Here is a 21,690-nt window from a genome sequence, read left to right on the forward strand (position 1 = left end):
TTTTTGAGGCTCCTGCAGGGGTGTTTTTGGAGATAGAGCCCCCACATTTGCAATGTGGCTGCAAGTGACTCTTCTTGCATGAACTCCCAAGTTTGGTGAAGATTGGGCCCAGGGGTGCAGTTTTATGGGGTCTGAAAGGGGTCAACCCCATCCTCCGCCATAGAGAAGAAATATTGAAGTTGCTGTGGTCAGATTCTCTATTGCGAACTTTGCTTTGCTTCTCTATGGAGGAGCCTGGTGAACTTTCCCACCATTGACATTGCTTTCAGTGTTGGGAAAGTTTCTCCTCCATAGAGAAGCATAGCAAAGTTTGTAATAGAGAATCTTCACCAAACATGGTGATTCATGCAAGGAGAGTCCCATACAGCTATGCTGCAAAATTGGGGGTTCTACCTCAAAAAATGCACATCCAGGAGCTTCGCAAATAATCCCCATAGGCACAAATGCCTGAATTTTTTTGGGTTTCCCGAAAATAAGCCTAATTCCCATATTTACCGGTATGGCAATTTGGCTTTTTCGGGTTTCCTGAAAAAATTCGGGTCCAATAAACCGAAACCGGAAATTTACCAATTTGTTTGTGTGGGTGTGCACAAGCTTAGTGCTGCTCTCCTCTCAGCCTTGCTCTGGGAGGGGAAGGAACCCTGTGGTGCAGAGTGGTAAGCTGCAGTACTGCAGTCCAAGCTCTGCTCACGACCTGAGTTCGATCCCGATGGAAGTTGGTTTCAGGTAGCCGGCTCAAGGTTGACTCAGCCTTCCATCCTTCCAAGGTCGGTCAAATGAGTACCCAGCTTGCTGTGGGTAAAGGGAAGATGACTGGGGAAGGCACTGGCAAACCACCCTGTAAACAAAGGTCTGCCTAGAAAACGTTGGGATGTGACATCACCCCATGGGTGCTTGCACCCGTGACCCGGTGTTTGCACAGGGGACCTTTACCTTTTTTTTTTTTTTTTTTTTACCTGGGAGGGGAAGCTTGCTAGATTAACTCGTCATTAGGTGTAAGCCTGTGTCCCTGTTTCAGCTCCTTGCCTCCAACTCCTGTCAATGCTCAACTTCTATATCCAAGATGGAGGGCACTGCCACTTGATGAGACCTGTCTGCCTTGGCCTGCAGAACAGGCCAGTAAGATTACATGGGACAGTAAGATTATATTTTTTAAAAGGATGCAGACAGGAAGGAAAAGAGTCACTCTCAAGCTAGTTCATGCTATGCTATGCCTGCTCTGCAAAAGAGCTTTCTACTTGTCCATAGAATGGATACATTTTCTTCTACCTGCTTGAAATTTGTTCAAGATTTGTAATCCCTGAACATTTAATCCTAGTTGGAGAGGCAAGCACATTGATTTCCTACTATGTCTAGTTTTACTTTTGATATTAATGAAACTGATTCAGATATCAACAACCCTATTCCAAGGCCAACCTCTTGTTTTGCACACACCCTACTTCAGACTGCTCATTAAAATGATAGGAGGGTCCATTTAATAATAATAATAAGAGAAGGTTTTCATACCTTGCTTTTCTCTACCCTAAGGCATTCCTCCTCCCACCCCAACAGCCACCTTGAGAGGTAGGGTGGGCTGAGAGAGTTCCAAGGGAACTGTGACTGGCCCAAGGTCACTCAGCAGGCTTCATGTGGAGGAGTGGGAAATCAAACCCAGTTCTCCAGATTACAGTCCACAACTCTCAACCACTTCACCACGCTGGCTCTCATTTAAAATAATCTACATATATGTGGACATCTATATAACTTCATGGGTGAAGTTATAACTTCATAGTGAAGACAAAAATAATATAATTTTAGCTTTAAAAAAGCAAGTTAAAATTATCCACTAACTTCCTAATGAGGAAAAGAAGCCATTCTTGTTTTGAGTTACCTTTTCATTATCCCATTCCTCCTTTTGCAATCTTATTTGTGTTACAAGCTCTTCATTTTCTTGGCTCAGTTTATTGTTTTCTTCCTCCAGTCTCTGGATATATAATGATAGGGAAACAATGTTACTGTTATAATAGGTTGTAGAAAAAGAGTGTGGATTTGTCCTGATCTAATATCTACTCGCTTCCTCTACAGCAGACTGAATAGTTGAATGCCTATCAAAAGAGCAGCAAAACAGGGCCTCCAACAGACTAGATGGGGGGGGGGGGCTTTCTTCCTCTTGGTGGAACCTCAGGATATACAGAAAAATGTTACTTTACAATTTAGACCAAAAAAAGACACACTGCCCCATGAAGGCTGATCATGCTGTTTGCCTCTGTGAAGAAATTAGGGTTGCCAACCTCCAGGTATTAGATGGAGATCTCCTGCTATTACAATTGATCTCCAGCTGATAAAGATCAGTTCACCTGGGGAAAATGGCCGCTTTCGCAATTGGACTCTATGGCATTGAAGTCCCTCCTTTCCCCGAACCCCACCCTCCTCAGGCTCCACCCCAAAAACCTCCTGCTGGTGGTGAAGAGGGACCTGGCAACCCTAGAAGAAACACAGCCAAATGGTAAGCTTAAGAAGGTGCTTATTTATTGAATCCAATTATATACAGCTAACTATTCCAACACCGCAATACAACATAAATAACCAAGAAGATACGAGAACTAGATAGTTGAGCAGTTTTCCTATTAGAACATAAATTAGGCATAACATCTGTCCTTAATTGTTTGCAGATACATAAACCAAACTGATGTTGGTGAAGAGACCTTGAGAGTCTAAATATAGACTTGGAAGTCTGAAGATAGATATGGAAGTCCGGAATCAGTCAGTTTCATTCATGAAAGAACTTCTTCATTCATAATATAATGGCAAGCTTAGGAGACACTCTGGTAGTCTTCACATATGAATATAATGAGTCAGTTACAATCAGATCATTGAATGATATCTTCAGACTCTCAAAGTCTCTTCACCAACATCGGTTTGGATAACGTATCTTCAGACAATTAAGGACACATGTGCCTAATTTATGTTCTAATAGGAACATTGCTCAACTATCTAGTTCTCTTATCTTCTTGGTTATTTATGTTGTATTGTGGTGTTGGAATGGTTAGCTGCGTATAATTGGATTCTATAAATAAGCACCTTCTTAAGCTTTCCATTTGGCTATGTGCTGTATTTGTATGATTGCCTCTGTGAGACATGGAATGCTGAAGACAGTTGAGCATCAGTTAAACAAAAAAGAAGAAGAAAGAAAATGTAATGGGAGAGAGCTGGGTAGGGCTCCTAGTAGTATATTGAATGCCTGACTGTATATTGAATGCCTGACATGTGCCAGGCATGCATCTCCACCACCCACTAATATTCCCACACTGCATAAGAATGGGAGGTAAAAATTAGCTCTTCCACATTGGAATATAGCAGTATCTTGTGTACAAAGAAGATGATGATCCTGCAGGGGATAGCAAACTCTAGCTAGACAGGACTGTAGGGGGACTACCTTTTTTCTAAAGCAGCAGTCCCCAATATGGTGCCTGTGGGTGCCATGATTCCCGCTGAAACCTTTTCTGGTGCCCACCGAATGTTTTTAGAAAGTGAGTAGAGCCAGGTGGGGCTTTTGCTAGCAAGGCTTCTGATTGGCCATTGGAGATTTGATTGACTGTGCAGATTTTTAAAAATGTTGCTTTGGCAGCAGCTGACCCCACAGCAAAAGAACCTTCATTGTGTAACTGAAGGTAAGTTACCAGCCATTTTGTGGCACCCATTTTGTGGCTGTGCCCATCACCCTGTGTTGGAATTGCAAAGGTGTCCACAGGCTCAAAAAGGTTGGAAACCCCTCTTCTAAAGGGGCGTTTCCTTGTCTGTCTGAAGAATGCTATACTTAGGCTTTTCTTCCAAAACAGTTTAGATCTCTCTCTCAGCAAGGCAGCCAGATTTATCTCTTCCTCTTCCTCTCCAGTTTGTTAGTTCCTAAATATGACTTTCTTTACTCTTTAATCAGTTCAGTGGCCTGACTACTGCACAGGCACTCTGCCAGCATTCCACACATGATACAACTCAGGTTGCTCGCTCTTTACACTAACTCCAAAACTTTGTAGTCAGTGCCAAAGGATAATTATAGTAAAGGGCTAGACTACTGAGCTTCAAGACAACAAGGACTATTTTTCTTAGTTACCCTCAGTGTTCCCATGATACTGCAAAGTGAGGGGAAAACTCCCAACTGTTTATTCCCCATGATTTCTCACGGATATAATAAGCATAGGATTTGTGACATGCCTCCATTCTCCTTACTCAGTGAAAACTGTAGGAAATGGCATAAGTGTATTGGAATACATAGAAGTGACAATGTATTACTTTAAGGCAGGGATGGGGAACCTCAGGCCCGGTTTCTGTGGCCCTTGGTAGCTCCGGGGCCGGGTGTGTGTGTGTGTGTGTGGGAGGCGCGGAGGCTGGGGCCTGGTTGCGTGGGGCCGGCATGCGTGTGTGTGTGTGTGGGAGAAGGCTTTTCTTTCTTTTCTTCCTCTTTTTCTGTCACTCTCCTTTCTCTCCCTCTCTCCCCTTTTCTGTCTCTTTGTCTGTCTCCCTCCGTCCTTTTCTTTCTTTCTTCCCCTCTCTCCATTTCTTTCTCCCTTTCTCTCTCTTTTCCCCTCCCTCCCTTTTCCTCTTTCTCTGTTTTCTTTCCTTCCTCCCTTCCTTCCCTGTGGATCGGCTGCGGGCTGTGCCCCCCTGGCGCCTCGTTTGCTCGGGCCCACCGCTGGCTGCCCTCCCACCTGGGGGGAGGGAGGACGACGGGAGCAGGGGTGCCCTCCAGGCCTTCTCTGCGTGGCCTCCCCTGGGGTTGCCAACTGCCAGGTGGTGGCTGGAGACCTGGCAACCCTAGCCTCCCCCCCCCACGCCGGGAGATCTACACCTGGTTATGGCCCCCGAATGATGTTATAAATGTGCAAATGGCCCTTGGCAGGAAAAAGGTTCCCCACCCCTGCTTTAAGGCATCACCTCCTTACCAATAAACAGCTAAGCAATTCTCTAAGATGTGAAAGAAGTCTATTCACTGTGTGTTGACTCACATAGCATGTTATGCCCTGTGCATACAGAATAGTCATACACCATCTAGATCTTTTTCCTTTTCAAACAGACCAAAAAGAATAGTGGTGTACAACTCCATGCACTGCCTGATGGTTGATGTTTTTAAGGCCTTTCTTGTGATTTTGTGAAGGTGTTGGGATTCATATGATGATCACTGTAGCCCATCATAAAATAAAAATGTTTTATGCAAATTACCTTACAGTTAAATTTCATAATAAGGAGAGTTGAAAGTAGTTCAAAGAACAAATTAGCAGTTAGTGCCTCAAAAAAAAAAAACGCACAATTTTGTTTCAGTGAATTTATGCTAAATAAATGACCTTATCCTGAATAGCCTTCTTAAACCCCTTGGAAATGTAGTAAGCAATTTATGAAGCATGCATGTAACCCTGCTGATGACTGTTAATTCAAAGTGCCTATATTTCTCATTTTACCTTCATTGTGACTTGCCAGTCTTGGTTTTTCCTGTCTATCAGCTTCTGATAGGCTTCTAGATGGACTCTCAGGATCTTCATTTTGTTGGTGTATTGATTTTTCAGTGCCGTTATGGCTTGCTCCTGTCCAATATATTGTGCAGAAGAAAATAAGCCAACTTCAAAGGCAACTAAACATGGAAATGAACCATTTCAACCCAAATCTTTGAATCGTGCTACTTTCTTTACAGCATGAATGTTTATGCACACCAAGCATGAATGTGTTATGGTCATCTGGCTTCTTGTGTTAGTATTACTACCTAGTGACACCCTTTTAAAGTTTGAAAATGCCACTGATGGTGTTGTTTAAATAAATGGAGTTGGATCCTATGAACCACCACCAGCAGGAATACAGTCATGATCTTTCCCCCCTCGCCTTCCTCCAGCACTCCCTGAGACCTCTGAAAACCTGATAAGGTGGAGATGTCACAGGAGCTTAGTGGACAACATGTCAGGGGACATGGGGGCTGCAGTGAGAAGCAAAATCACCTGTCCTTGTTCTTCACTGGTGGAAAGAAGCTTTTCCCATTAGAACTACTGATTGGTTACACTACTGAATGGTATTCTTCTGTAACAATACCACAAAAAACCCCAGAAATAATGTGTATGTGTGTTTGTGTGTTAAGTGCCATCAAGTTGCTTCAGTCTCATGACGACCCTATGAATCAATGTCCCTCAAAATGTCCTATCGCCAACAGCCCTGCTGAGGTCTTGCAAACAAATACAATGAGAAATTAAGACACTTTTTCAAATCTAGTCTTATCCTAGTCTTTAGGCTTGTGCATGTCTTTTACTGTAATGATACTGTTGATATGGCCAAGTCAGCCCTGAACAATGTCACACTGAGATCAAAATAAAGAAAAAGAAAAAAAGGAACTATCCAAATAGCCCATAAGAAAATTAATATTTTTTAATCTTGATTGACTGGGAAAGAAATTTGGCAACTGCCAATGTAGTATTAAAATCCACCCCTGCTAAAAGAACCCTCAGATTATCCAGTTTAGAGACAGATTCCCAGATAAAAGGCTTTCTCCATCTGTCTCTAGCCTTATTGAGCAAGTCGCAGCTAAACAAGGAATGCTAAAGAGTGTCTATTTGGCAAGAACTACATTGACATACTCTCTCACAGTGCGGTACCCTATTTAAACGACCTATTAACTCCCCTGATGGGATGGCATTCAGTCTAGCCAACATAAATAATCATCTGTATTGTGAGATTGTCAGAAAATCAAAATACATTGGAAGGGCTTGCATCAAGCTTAGACCTAGGTATAGAGGTGAGCATACTCTACATGCTCTTATTGTAGTGCTTCCAGAATCCAGTTTTTGCAAGCAGCTCAAGATGGAAGAAAGAGCTGCTGATGACCCACGCTCTTTTAGGTCAGAAAGAGAGATTCCTAAAGACTGGATATGACATTCAACCAGTTTACTCTATGGAGTTTGATAGGAATCAGCTTGAAGGTGTAAATATCCATTTAACTCCATGGAGAAATAAATCTTAACCCAGAATATAAAAGTTGCAGCCCAGATCTGAGCTTCAAGGGTGCTAAGACCCAGTTTGGGATGCAGTGATACCCCAGCAATATAGTTAGGAGCACCAGTAATTTTATGAGGAAAATAATTCAGAAGGGTATCAATAGATTCTCCACAAGCTTTGACCCAGATAGGTGCACTGTATAAAAACTGTGATTGTACTTTATTGTTGAATACAGTGATGGCAACTGGAATGTATTGAGCACCTTTAGAGTAGAAGAAATTGATTATTGCTTTATGGCAGTGAGTGCTTCGGTCCATGCATTTCTGATATGGATTGGAAATAAACTCCAAGATATTTAAACTGACCTGATCAATAAGGTTACCATTAACATGCCAAAGATGTCTCTGCTAGGGCTGTCAATTCGGTTCAGCCCGAACTGAAAATCAGCCGAATTTCCCCTGATTCGGTGGTTTTTAGTTCGGGAGGAACTGAACTCAAAACTGACGGGCAACCGGGGGGGGCCCGAATTCAGCGAGTTCGGGAGTTCGCGAATAAATTCGGCAAATTCGGCCATCAGTAAGCAGCATTCTCCTCCCCCGGCCAATCGGTGGGCAAGCTGGGTCTTCTTCTGGCCAATCAGTCAGGATTGAGTACTGGAGGAATCAGCTGATGTGCGGCCCGGCCAGGGAGAGAGAAAGAGAGAGCGAAATCCTCGTGTGTGTGTGTGGGGTGCTTGTGCACATTCGCTCCTTTCTGTGGCTGCAGGGGGCGTATTTTTTGGGGTACAGACACAAAACTTTCACTGGAGCTTCAGATGAAGCTTCTTAAGGTACCCCCCAAGTTTTGTAAACATTGGGTCAGGGGGTCCCGAGATATGGGCTCCCCCCTTTTTCTTTCCATGGCTGCAGGGGGCGCATTTTTGGGGGTACAGATCCCAAACTTTGAGCGGAGTTTCAGACCAGTGTTCTTAAGATACCCCCCACGTTTTGTAAACATTGGGTCAGGGGGTCTCAAGATATGGGCTCTCCCCCTTTTCCCTCCCCCTTTTTCCATTTATGTGACTGCAGGGGGTGCTTTTTTGGGGATATAGCCCCCAAACTTTTAGCATAGCTTCATTCAATTATTCTTAAGATACTACCCAAGTTTTGTAAAGATGGGTTCAGTGGGGGCAGAAATATCGCCTCCCCCCTTTTCTCTTTCCATGGCTGCAGGGGGCGCATTTTTGGGGTTACAGATCCCAAACTTTGAGCGGAGTTTCAGACCAGTGTTTTTAAGATACCCCCCAAGTTTTGTAAACATTGGGTCAGGGGGTCTCGAGATATGGGCTCTCCCCCTTTTCTCTCCCCCCTTTTTCCATTTATGTGGCTGCAGGGGGCGCTTTTTTGGGGATATAGCCCCCAAACATTTAGCATAGCTTCAGTGAATTATTCTTAAGATACTATCCAAGTTTTGTAAAGATGGGTTCAGTGGGGGCAGAAATATCGCCCCCCTTTTCTCTTTCCATGGCTGCAGGGGGCGCATTTTTGGGGGTGCAGATCCCAAACTTTGAGCGGAGTTTCAGACCAGTGTTCTTAAGATACCCCCCAAGTTTTGTGAACATTGGGTCAGGGGGTCCCGAGATATGGGCTTTCCCCTTTCCCCTTTTCCCTATTGGGATGAATGGATCAGATCCTGTGCATCTTCTCCAGAGCAAAACGTTCCGTGCCTAATTGGAATCATCTTGGATTACAAGTCCTCTCTTCAGCCCCTCTTGATGGAATTGAAGGCAGCCACAGTAAGACCCCTTTGGGGGCTTTAATCTATAATTTTTCTCCTGTGTATGTGTGTGTGTGTGGGGGGGAAAGCAGAGTCTGTGTGTGTGTGGGGAGGGAGCAGTTTCTGTGGGTGGGGGGAAGCCAAAGGGGGCTTTCGTCGGTTCTGCCTGGGGTGTGTGTTCCCCCTCGAGTCTCTCGCTCCCTGGTTTGAGGGGGGAGGTTTCAGTTGTGTGTTGCAAAGGTGTTGTTTAACAAGGTTGTGTTTGCAGTTGTTTTGCTAATTTCTCAGCTGTTGTCGGGGCTGGGAGCTTTGTGCGTGGGCGGCAAGCTCTGCTGAGAGATGCACATTAAGGGTGGGGGGGACCCCTTTCAGGGCCCATATCTCAGCCCCCCCTGACCCAATCTTTACAAAACTTGGGGAGTCTTTCAATAAACGTCCTTTGAAGCTCTGCCAAAAGTTTGGGACCTCTAACCCCAAAAATGCCCTCCCAGAGCCGCAGAAAGGCGCGATTGTGTTTTTAATGGCTTTATTCGGCCGAATTTTTTTCCGAACTTTGAATTCCCGCCGAATTGAACGGATCCGAAGTGGGGGAGTTCGGACTTCGGCACGTACCGAACCCACAAGGGCCAAATTCGGCCGAATCCGAACTGTACCGAATTTTTTTTTTGACAGCCCTAGTCTCTGCTGGTATGAGGACTTAGAGAACTGTATCACTTTAGATTTACTATAGTTTATAGCCAACCCTCTGAGCAGCAGTATTCTGTGAAAGCGCTCAGAGGTTGACGTAGACCCACTGGGGATCTAGAAAGTAGCTTCATCAGCATACAGTAGGAGTGGGATAGGAGTTTGTGCCAATACAGGGTGATGGAACTGTTGGTTATTTCATATGAAGGCCATATAGTTGATATAGAGATTGAACAATGTAGGGGCCAACAGACAGCCCTGTTTTATTCCCTTTGTATAGAAAAGGAATTGGACAGATACCCTTCCGAACTACAGTGAACCTGGGCAACTGAAGATTCGTATAGTTTTTGTATTAGCCACAAGAGTCTCCGGTCGATTGCGGTCCTCCTTAATTTTTCCCATAGATGCTTCTTAAGGACTGAATCAAAGGCTGCTTACAGATTGACAAAGGCCACATAAAGGCATCCTTTTGTAACATTTCTTAGCTAGGTGATATAGCAACATGCTGTGGTTGAAGTCTGCCTGCTCTGGACCAATGATGTTCTCTATGGAGGTCCAATAAAGTAAGTGACACAGTAGATCAGAAGCATAAATTTTCCTCAGTACGGATAGTAGACTGATAGTCTAGTAGTTACTTGGATCGTTTTTGTCCCCTTTCTTTTGGATAGGAACAATTATTGCCCTTTGCCATATGTTAGGGATTTGACCTGTTTGGTTAACAACAGTAAAGATGGCCACCAATATATCACACCACCAGTCTAGATCAGCCAGAAAAAATTCAAGTGGAACTAAATCCAGCCCGTGTGAAGATTGTGCATATTGATATATCCGAACCAAAAATAAACCCGAAATTAGCTTTTTTCGCAATATTCATGCTTTGATTTTACCGAACGCCAAAACCTGGGGGTCTGTCCAAAGCCAATTACATGCTCCCCCCAAAAGCCGAATACATATACACGATTCCCCCCAAAAGCTGAATAGATATTCTGCTTTTCAGGTTTTGGCTATTCGCCTGTTAGGAACTTGTTGGGTTACATTTCTCTCAAATTTAAACCATAGCTGTAGGGCTGTTTCTTGCTGATTAGGCTTCTGTTAGGCCTTTAAAAGAGTGAAGGATTTGCAAATACTTAAATAAATAGCTTAAAAAGTAATTGGTAGGCTCTCCTGGGCAATATTGAGTCTGGCTGTGGTTAGAGTTACAGTTCCACGATTAGGGAAGCAGTTCCTTGTAGAAAAACCTCCTCCTGGTTCCTTGGGAATTCAGTGGCTGGGTTTAATATCTCTTCCTCAGGTACTTCCCATTTTAATAGGGTTTAATATCTCTTCCTCAGGTACTTCCCATTTTTAAAAAGTTTCCTAATTCCATGTCCAGCACAGTGTGAGAGGTTAAACTTGGACAGGTATAGACCAGGAACTCACCACTAGGTAGTTGTTTAAAAACAAACAACAAATTGTTAACTCAAGGATAGGTTAGGGCCTCTGTTTTTTAGTTTGTTTACAAAAAAAACCTTAGTTTTCTTGGGAGAGGGTTTATAAAAAGTTTTCAAGGCAGGGACTGATCATAGTACAGGAAAGATAGCTAGGCACTTAATTTCCCTGCATTACAGATAGCCCAGGGGAACAATGAGTGGCAGGGGTGCAGCTCAGAAGGGCCCTGGGGCAAAGTGAAGGAGAAGACTGGAGGGGAGGGGAAGGGCTGCGACTTTCCCCTGACCTGCGTGGAGACCAGCTCTGGCTGGAGTGGTGCGATGAAGAATTCACACAAGACTCTCTTTGTCGAGGGGGCCTCTGGAGAAGCCCCACCTGCACAGGTGACCGCAGGTGCTGGCACTGGGTATGTGTGTGGGGGTCTGCTGCTGTTGTTGACCCTTCCCAGCAGCAGCAGGAGGAGGAGCAGCCTGGCCTGTCTTCTGGGCTAAGCTTCATGGATGCGGGTCTTTTGGAGCTCATCCCAAAGTCCAGGAGGAGCTTGCAGAAGTGCTGGGCCAACCATCACCTTCGCCTCCTTCACACCCCAGCAGTCCTTCTGAGGGGAGACTGGAGGAGAGGGTGGAGGAGGTGCAAGAGGAAGAGATGGAGGTGCACCCAAAGGTGCAGGCATCTCAACCCCTCCCCCCGCCACCATCTCCCCCTGTGTCCCCTAGACAAGGAGTGTCTGCCCTGAGCTTTTCAAAGGAAGCACCTCTGGTGGTGCCTGTAGCTGCTAGACAGCATGGGTGCCCCCTCACATCCTTGGCCTGGAAGCACTTCCAGGTAGTGGAGAATTCACGTTACGCACTGTCCCAGCTGTTTAGGGCCCAGATCAGTCGAGGGAGAGACCTTAATAATCTCTCAACCCCCAGAGTCTAGAACCATCTGACGAAGCACCACCACTCAGTGCTTCTTCAGGGGGAGAGAGAGGCTGTTGTGCCGGTGGGCCAGGAGCCAGCTGAGGGAAGAGTTGATCACTGCCCTTACCTCATGCTCTCCCTGCTCCACGCAGGGAGGGTCTTCAGTAGGGAAGGGATGCCAAGTAACTCTGTCTGAGATGCTTGGTGAGGGTGGCACTGGTAGGGTACCAAGAGGTGGAATTAAGGTGGCAGCGAGAAGGGCCACTCATCTCATTGGCGTGATGATCACCCTTGATGGGTTACCCTTCAGCATTGTAGAGAAAGTCGGCTTCCGAAGGGTGCTCTGGGACATGGCTCCCTGGACACGCGGGCTGTGATACTCTCATTGTACACGGCTGCCAAGGAGTATGTGAAGGCACAGATTTCCTGTGCTGCCGGGAGAACTGTGCACTTCACATCCGACAATTGGAGTATCCCGCAGTTGCAGCATGGGTTCCTCTCCACTGTGCATTGGTGGCAACCCAACGAGGTTCTAGGTGGGGGCGGGGGGAGCAGTGCTAGGCAGGGTCAGGGCTGACAGGCCAGCTATGGCCAGGCTCTGCTCCGCATCAAGCAGTTCAATGTGGTACACACATTGGACAACATTGCTGCCGCCATCAGACACCAGCTAGCATCCTGGGTGGGCAGGGGCTTCACCAAAAGCTTCATGGTGACAGATGGTGGCAAAAACATCAGGGCAGTGGCATTGGACCTGGAATCACAGATTTACTGTGTGGCCTGCCTTCTCCACCTTGTGGTGAGGGGTGCCCTGGGCCTGGGCTCTTCAGAGGATTCCAGACTGGACGCTACGACTCGTGGCTTCCAGGATATCTTCACGAAATGCTGGCATCTCACGACTCACTTCTCACGAAGTTTGAAGGACAAATTTCTGCTGCGTGAGAAGCAGACCCAGAAAGGCGTTCCAGAGCACCGCCTTAAGGTGATGTCAGCACTTTCTGGAACTCCACCCATGCCATGCTTGAGCGTTTGGTGGAGCAGAGGAGAGCCCTCAATGCATTGTTCCATGAAAGTGATGTGTTGTGGCATGAGAGCCACCTCAACCAGGACAAGTGGTTGACTATCTCTCAAACCATGGAGCACCTTGAGCCCTTTAAGGACTACACACATTTGCTATTGTTTGACACGGTGACGCTGGCTCTGGTCATTCCCATCATGCACGCGCTTCATGAGAGGATGGCCAAGTTTCTGGAGCCAGCCAAAGGACATGCAGACTCTACTCCAGCAGCATGCATGCTGGTGCAGTCGGTCTTCATGTTGGCGACCATGTGTGACCCACGCATCAAGGGCAGCATCACCAAATGGGCTGACCAGCTGGTGCGCTGGAGAGATGAGCTCTCCCAGCATTTGCAGCAAATGCAAGGCCAAAGGGGGACCTTGCCAGAGCAGGAGGAGATGGGGCACCCAAGCAGCTCCTCTGCTGCTTGTCCCTCACCTCCCTCAACCTGCCATGTTCCTCCCAAGGCAACCAGCAAGATGAGCCTGGAAATGGAGCTAATCGGGCAGGCACTCGGCCCCTCTGGGAGGATGAGGCACATGAGAAAGGACACGGGGCTGCAATGGCGAGGGGGTACATTGCAGAGCCATACGAATTGCTGTCCACAAGTCTGCTGAACTACTGGGCCATGAAGGAGTCGGTCTGGCCGGACCTCTCTCTAGTGGCCCAGAAGCTCCTCTCTTGCCCTCCAGAGTGAGTCCGTTTCCCCCCCCACACACACTCAGCCCACATCGCTCACACATGGCATCCTGTTTGGATGGCAATGTTTCCTCAGTGTTATCAGTGTCAAATGGCAGTGGTACTTATCTATGTGTATTTGCCTAACAGTTATAATTGAACAGGTGTTCTTCGTCATGAACACACAAAGCTGCTGTATATCACCTTATACCATTGGCCTACCTAGGTCAGTATTGTCTACTCTGACTGGCAGCAGCTCCCTAGGTTCTTAGGCAGTGTAGTGATTAGAGCGGTGTAAACAAGACCTAGATTCAAATTTCTGCTGAACCTTCACCTTGGGCCAGTTAATCAGGTACCTAGACTACCTCACAGGGTTTTTCTGAGTATAAAGTGGAGGTGTAGAGAACAATGGGTACTTTGCTTGGAGGAAGGGTGGGATAAAAATGTCATAGATCTGCCATTCCTTAGAAAGGAGGAGAAACTAGCCCTCTCACTTGAAGGGGGGAAATATCACATAAGTGTGTATACAGTTTCTATTAAAGGCTCTGACGGTAGAGATACTCTGTGATATCGGAACTCTATTTATTCGTCATAGTTCCATATTCCATCTGCTGGTCCTTTTGGGGTTTCTCTAGTGCCTCTATACTCTATAAAGTTAAAAAGAATTCTAATTCTGAGGGCCATTTCCTGTAAGTTGTACCCTTTCTTTTAATGCATGTGCTTTTGCTCCTGAAAACCAGCACCAGAGGGAGCTATCATCTCATGTGAAAAATTGGAGCTTGGGTTTAAAGTTTTAAGAGCACCATGGTGCATTTGTAACTCAGATAAGCACAGCCTGGATAGCGAGTATGATGCACCAAAAAGCATCAATATTGATTAATCAAGACTTAGTGGAAGACTCACTAAAATCAGTTTTTAAAAGAATGAATATAATTAAAGTAAATAGGTCTATTGCAGAATGTTAGCCTGATGCTGTGTAGGAACATCGAAGACCACTCATTTTGATTGAATTAAGTTTGCCTAATTGTCCATCAGATTTATGTAAGATCTCCCAAAAGAAGTAAAATTAACTGTATTTCATGAAAATTGTGTGTGTGTGTGAGTGTGTGTGTGTGTGTGTGTGTGTGGAAGGGGGTCATAACAACTTGGTTTTTTTTTTTTTTTTTTTTTTTGCAGGTTCATTACAATTTAATTTATTTACTTAACTTTCCTCCCATTTTTCTCTTCAGGGGAACCAAACAGGCTTACATCATTCTCTTCTCCTCCATTTTCTCCTCACAATAACCCTGTGAGGTAGGTTACACTGAGAATATGTGACTAGCACAGTATATTGCTACACATTTTTCTTCACAGTAAAATATGAAATGTACAACACTTGGATTTTATCTTCATTATGCAAGTCACCTGGTTTTCTTTTCCTATACGCTCCAGCTCTTTGATTACCTTCACATACCCAATTTTCATCTGGTGCATGTCTTTTACAATCTGTCAGAGAAGGTAAAAGGAAACGATCAGCTCAGCATTCTCAATAACTAACAATCACACTTTCTTCCCATATTGTGACATGGTTCAATAAAAGCTCTGCTCCAAGTCTAGCCTCCCCATTAAAAACAGTGTCTGGAACAGGGTATCATAGTTGATTAACTCTTTGGGGGGCATTATAAGGGGGAAAGTACTTCCAGAGATAATTTGGACAAAAACTGTTGCAGACTTTAGAGGTCAAAACAATATATTACTATTTACTGATTGATCTAATAATCTAATAAAATAAATATTTTTATTTTAATCTAATAAAATAAATCTAATAAAATAAATCTAATAAAATAAATATTTTTCAAGTGAGGCCTCCAGAACTGCACACAGTATTCCAGGTGCGATCTGACCAATGCGGTGTACAGTAGGACTATGTCATCTTGCAATTTGGATGTTATGCCTCTGTTGATACATCCCAGGCTGCATCAAGCTTTTTTGTTGCTGCATCACACTGCCTGCTCATAGTTAGCTTACACTCCGCCCATACCCCAAGATCTTGTTCATACACACTGCTACCCAGAAGTGTATCACCCATCCAGTATGTGTGCTTATCTTTTTTGCTACCCAGATGTGGAACTCTGCACTTGTCCTTGTTGAATTGCGTCTTGTTCATAGCCACCCACTTTTCCAGTGTGTTCAGATCTCATTGAATTCTATCTCTATCTTCCGGGTTGTTTCTACTCCTCCCAGTTTGGTGTCATCTGCAAATTTAATGAGTAGCCTCTCAGATTGTTTGAAACAATATTGAAAAGTGCCAGGTCCAGAATCAAGCCCTGTGGCACCCCACTGGATACCTCCCTCCAATCAGATGAAATGCCATTGACAACTTTGGGTGTGGATCTCTAACTTGTTCCCTATCCACCTAACTATCCTAGATTCCAGTCTGCAGTCCTCCAGTTTACCCATCAGAACATCATCGGGAACCCTGTCACAAGCTTAACAGAAATCCAGGTAAATAATGTGTCCTGAATGCCAGCAGACCTGAGGGACAGAAGAGGGTAATGTAGTCAGATAGGAGTCAGAGGGTCATTAGTGGGATGTTCTAGGTCTGGATCCAAAGCGTCAGTATCAAAAGAAAAGTCCAAATGCCAAGTCATAGTCTGTTCCAAGGTCAAAGCCAAAACAGTATAAGGAATAATCAAAGGATCAACCGAACACAGGGTTGTGGTAACAAGTTGTTCTCACATCAGCCTGGATGCAAGCGTCTGCTTAAATAAGCCTCCTCTAACTCAGCACCCTCTGCTGGAGGGAGCTCATTATTCTCATTGATGTCAGCTTGTAGTGCTCCTTGTAGTGCTTGTAACCTAGCACTCCTTCTGTGCTTGAGTAGGAATATTCCGCACCTTTGGTGCCGCTGCTCCAGTTGCTGTGAAGGGCTGCTGTTTGACACAGGTGAGTCCCCTGCCCTGGATGGCTGTAGGCACGGGGTACATTCATCCATCTCTGCCTTCTCAGGTTACTGCTGTTCCTCTCTTCCACTGCCTGCTGCTTCAAGGTCCCCTTTGTCTGAGGAAGCCTCATTAAACTGCCCCAGTTCCCGTGATCCAGTAAGCCTGTCACTTGATCAAAGAAGAAAACGAAGTTGGTCTTGCAGGACCTGTTGGGCACAAATCTGTGCTTTCTTCCCTGGATCACCAAGTTGTCCAAATGCTCACAGATTGACCCCTTTAAAATCTGCTCCAGTATCTTCCTTGGGACAGAGGTCAGATTGATTGGCCTGTAGTTTCCTGGGTCACCCTTCCCCCCTTCGTTGAAGACTGGGATAACATTCCCCCTCCTCCAGTCTTGTGGCACATCTCCCATCCTCCAAGAGGTTCTGAAGATGAAGGACAAAGGCTCTGCAAACTCTCTAGAAAGTACTTTGAGTACCCCCAAGTGCACACCATCTGTCCTGGGGGATTTGTACTCATCCAATGCAGCCAGGTGCTTCTCAGCAACCACTCTGTCCATGTCAACCAGCATCGCGGACACCATGCCTTGCCTACTACTATCTCTAGACAGGTCTGTCCTCTTCTTCAGGGAAAAAATCTGAGGCAAAATAGGCATTGAAATTTTCTGCTTTGTTTCTGTCCTGTCAGAGTTTCTCCATTTTTACCCAACAGCCAGTCACCTCTTTTATCTTGTGTTTTCTCCTCACATATCTGAAGAAGTTTTTCTTGTTATAGTGAGCCTCCTGACCAACCTCAGCTCACTCTGAGCTTTGGCTTCTGATGGCTGGCCTACAGTGCCTAGCAACCCTCAGATACTCTTCTTTAGAGATATGTCCTTGCCTTCATTTCTTGAACATTTCCTTTCTTCTGTAGCTCATCGTGGAGTTCTCTGTTCATCTACATTGACTTCTTGGATCACCCACCATGTTTCCATCTGGGTGGAATAGTGATAACTTGAGCTTTCAAGAGCTCATTTTAGGAGAGCCCATGCTTCACTTGCTCCTTTCCCTTCCAGCAGTCTTGCCCATGGAATGACTCTCATCATGCCTCTGGGTTCATTAAAGTCTGCCCTACTAAAATCTAACATACACATCTGAATACAAACTTCCTTGGCCCCCCTTAGCAAAAGGGATTATAGGAGGACATGGTCACTTCCCCCTAAGGCCCCACCACCTTCACTCCTTTGACCAAGTCTTTCCTATTGGTTAATATTGAGTATGACTGAGCCCCTTGTAACTTCCTCACCATTTGAAAAAGAAAGTTATCAACCAGGGAGGTCAGGAGGGTGACTCTGGATGCTTAGCAGGGTTTGTCTCCCAGCACACATCAGGGAAGTTGAAGTCACCCATAACTACAAGGCCATGTTGCTTGGATACGCTGTCAAGCTGCTCAAAGAGGGCAGAATCCACCTCCTCACCTGGTCAGGTGGTCTATAGCAGACTCCACCACAATACTGTTTGTCCTTCTTTCCCATATCCTCACCCAGGTACTTTCCACTTGGAAACCCTTTCGTTCTTTTCTTGAACTCATATCCATCTACTACTACATTCTAGTCATGGGGATCATCCCACCAAGTCACTGTAATGCCTACTAATTTATATCTCTCTGTCTGCATTAGAAGCTCAAGCTCTTCCTTCTTACTGCCCAAGCTTTGGGCATTGGTACATAAGCACCTGAAACCCCATACCTTCGGCTCCTTTTGACCTGGTCTTCCAAGGCAGGCCTCTGCTGTTTGCTTTCCTTCATTGAAATCCCTACATTGGTCTTCCCCTTCCCGTTGTGGTGTCAGTTTAAAGTGCTCCTGATGAACCTCCCCAGATTCCTGCCACATTCTTCCCCAGCCTTGATAGGTGAAGTCTATCGGATACTATTAGGCCATCTCTCATGGTCCCAGAATCTAAATCTTTCCTGCCAGCACCACCAACACAGCCAGTGCTTCACCTCCATTTTCTTCTGTTCCCATAGCATTCCTCCTCCTCTGACAGGAACGATTGAAGAGAATACCACCTGTGCCACCATTCCCTTCAGCTGCATTCCGAGAACTTCATAGCCTTAATGTGTGTGATGGTGTTCACATCCATGCGGTTCATTCCCACGTGGACCATAACAAATCGGTAATGATCTGTAGGTTTGATCAGTTTTGGCAGCCAGTCTGCAATACCTTTAATCTTTGCCCCTGGCTAGCAACACACCTCTCGGGGTAGGGGGCTATGCCTAAACACATGACATTCCAAACCCCTCAGCAGACAGTCACCGATGACGAACACTTTCCTTTTCCTTCCAATGCCATTTCTTCATATTCCCATGCCCTCCTCACTCTGTCTTTCATATCCTTGTGGTTCTTCCACTCCGTGTTTCCATCTCTGTCACCACTGCAAGGGCATGGAATCAATTCCCGAGCTCCAGAAGGAGTTGGTTTTTGTATGCTGACTTTCTCTACCACTTAAGGGAGACTCAAACCGGCTTACAATCACCTTCCCTTCCCCTCCCCACAACAGACACCCTGTGGGGTGGGTGGGGCTGAGAGAGCTCTAACAGAGCTGTGACTTGCCCAAGGTCACCCAGCTGGCTTCGTGTGTAGGAGTGGGGAAACACTACGTGTGTAGGAGTGGGGAGCGGTAGAGTCTGATCTGGAGAACCGGGTTTGATTCCCCACTCCTCCACAAGAGCGGCAGAGGCTAATCTGGTGAACTGGATTTGTTTCCCAACTCCTACACGAAGCCAGCTGGGTGACCTTGGACAAGTTACAGCTCTGATAGAGCTCTCTCAGCCCCACCTACCTCACAGGGTGTCTGTTGTGGGGAGGGGAAGGGAAGGTGATTGTAAGCCGGTTTGAGTCTCCCTTAAGTGGTAGAGAAAGTCGGCATATAAAAACCAACTCTTCTTCTTCTACATATCTAAGAAACCTCTTTGGGACCTGAATAATTCAGGCATATTGTGGAAGCCCAGCCTATTTCAGGCCTCTCCCATTTAGATACTCCAATGGAACAATGTTATGGATGAAAAAAAATGTTATGGATGAAAACATAGGAAGAAAATGTGAAGAAAACATTAAGCTGATTCTTCTCAATTGATCTAAAATTATTTGATCCCAAGATAAATATATTTGGAATTTCTGGTATACATGAACACTTTAAAAATCTATGGATATTGTATGTGAACAAGAATTCCATCAGTGCAAACTCCAATGTGTCTTTCTCTGGCATACCTTCCACAAGGTAAGGTCCTGTAAATATTACTATAAAAATCTCACCAGTTATTCACATGAACACATGAAGTTGCCTTCTACTGAATCAGTCCACTGTCCATCAAAGTCAGTATTGTCTACTCAGACTGGCAATGGCTCTCGGGGTCTCAAGCAGAGACCTACTCTATTCAAGTGGTGTACGTCTAGGAACAGATATTTATATAGGACTGAAGCTAATAAATCTCTGCAGAAGCCACCCATGCAAAAGAGAATTTCTTATGTTTATAATAATTAGCATTATTAGATCTGCTCTGAGTGAAAGTGTACAACAGTGCGCAGCAGTGGTTTAAATTAATAAGTTGATGCATTTGTAGTGAAATATCAATTACTGTAAGATCATATCAGAAATTATTTTCATTGTCTGTTTACCTTGGTAATATATAATGTAGCTAATCTGTATGGGATGAAGGACTGTTCTTCTTTGGACAGACATCCACCCAGCTTGTTGTCATGAGACAGTACTCTAGGAGAACTTGGATGACCTACGATATATGATATGTATGCACATAAATATTATCAATATATCTAATTTTAAACGTAGCCAAATCTGTGGATAGTTAAATCCAGAGATTGGAGCCATGAGCACACAAGACAGATCTTTCTATAAACCTGAAAAACTCCCCAGCTTTGCAGAAAAATCTGAAATTTAAAACAAACAAACAAAAAAACATTGTGAGTTACGCCCCCCCCCCCCCCCCAGTAATAGAAGCAGTGCCTGTAGTTTTAAGAAATGAATGTCCTCAGTGGCTATTGCTGGGTAATCACACAGTATTGCCAACCTTCAAAACTGGCAGTAAAAGGCAGGGGGAGGACTATTTCCAGGGATATTTTGGCCTTTGAAGGAGGAGGCGGGGCAGACTTGAGGTGAAAAACAGCCCTAGAAAAGGGTGCCACCTCTGCTTGCCTGCCCCCCAAAGGAGGGAAGGAGAGAGAGGAAGAGGCAGTCTGCCTGACCTCCCTCAACTTCCAAAGGCCATGTGCCCCTCCAATTGGCCAGGTACTGCCTCCCTCATCTTGGATGGGTGTCAGCTCCCTCGCCTTGTGTGGGGCTTTGGCGGGCCAGGTGCCAGCTCCCTCACATTGCCTTGTGAGAACTTGAGTGATCCAAGTGTGACCTCCCTCATCTCACATGGGGCTTAAGCAGGCTGGGCACCACTTCCCCAAAACCATTTGAAGTTTGGGAAGACCAGATACAAACCTTCTGCTACTGGGCTTGCTCAGCCCAGGTGGGAGGAACACCATCAGACCACCAGGAGTCCTGGTGCTCATAATGGCCAATCTGCTTTGTGTAAGCACTGTTTCCATCATTTATATTTCCAACAAGCCCCATTTTGTGTGCTTATTGCTTCCATATCCTAAAAAAATCATTGCCATTTGGTAAAAACATTTGGTGAAACGTAGCAGCCCCCCACCCCAAAGCTGGTGTTTTATAGTGGTTAGAGTTTTGTTCTAGGATCTGGGAGAACTAAGTTCAAATTACTACTCTGCTTTGGAAGCTCATGGAGTTACCTTTGGGCTCTTTCTCAGCCTACCCGAAATGATAGGGTTGTATGCTATACCCTAAAACTGGGAAGGAAACTAGTAATACAGTCCTAAACAGCTACTCCAGTGTAAGCCGACTGAGTTCAATGAAGTAACTCTGCATAGGATTGCATTGTAGGCTACTTGCCTTCCCTCAAAGCAGGGGGAAAATGTGGGATCTCTGGGACCTTGTGCTGAGCTACAGAGAGAGGCTCAAGGAAGGGCAAGCAGTAGTGTGTTGGACTGGGATTTGGAAGACTCAGGTTTGAATCTCCATTCTGTCATGGAAGCTTGCTGGGGGACATTGGGCCAGTCACACACTCTCGGCCTAGCCTACCTCATAGGGTTGTTGTGAGGATAAAATGGAGAAGAGGAGAATGATGTGCATCTCCATTAGGGAGAAAGTTGGGGTGAAAATGAACTAAATAAACTCAAAAATCTTCCTCACTTGCAAATTTATCTAAACTAGTTCTCAACACATGCAAAATACTAATTCAGTGACTATACTCT

At 45.3% G+C, this 21,690-nt stretch overlaps 1 protein-coding gene across 1 annotated transcript in view; it reads right to left on the reverse strand.

The window, feature by feature from the left end:
• The window catches only part of LOC130476981 (uncharacterized), a 33,909-nt gene extending 13,827 nt beyond the window's left edge, over window positions 1-20,082 (reverse strand). Inside the window, exons 1-4 of the mRNA XM_056848982.1 lie at window positions 20,029-20,082; window positions 14,854-14,934; window positions 5,433-5,555; window positions 1,871-1,963 (exon numbers count right to left, since the gene is read on the reverse strand). Coding sequence (XP_056704960.1) covers window positions 1,871-1,963; window positions 5,433-5,555; window positions 14,854-14,922 — 285 coding nt within the window. The 5' untranslated portion in view covers window positions 14,923-14,934; window positions 20,029-20,082. The remainder of the gene's footprint in view (window positions 1-1,870; window positions 1,964-5,432; window positions 5,556-14,853; window positions 14,935-20,028) is intronic.
• Window positions 20,083-21,690: the final 1,608 nt, after the last annotated feature.

This window comes from Euleptes europaea, chromosome 4 (genome assembly GCF_029931775.1).
Source record: "Euleptes europaea isolate rEulEur1 chromosome 4, rEulEur1.hap1, whole genome shotgun sequence".
NCBI lineage: Eukaryota > Metazoa > Chordata > Lepidosauria > Squamata > Sphaerodactylidae > Euleptes > Euleptes europaea.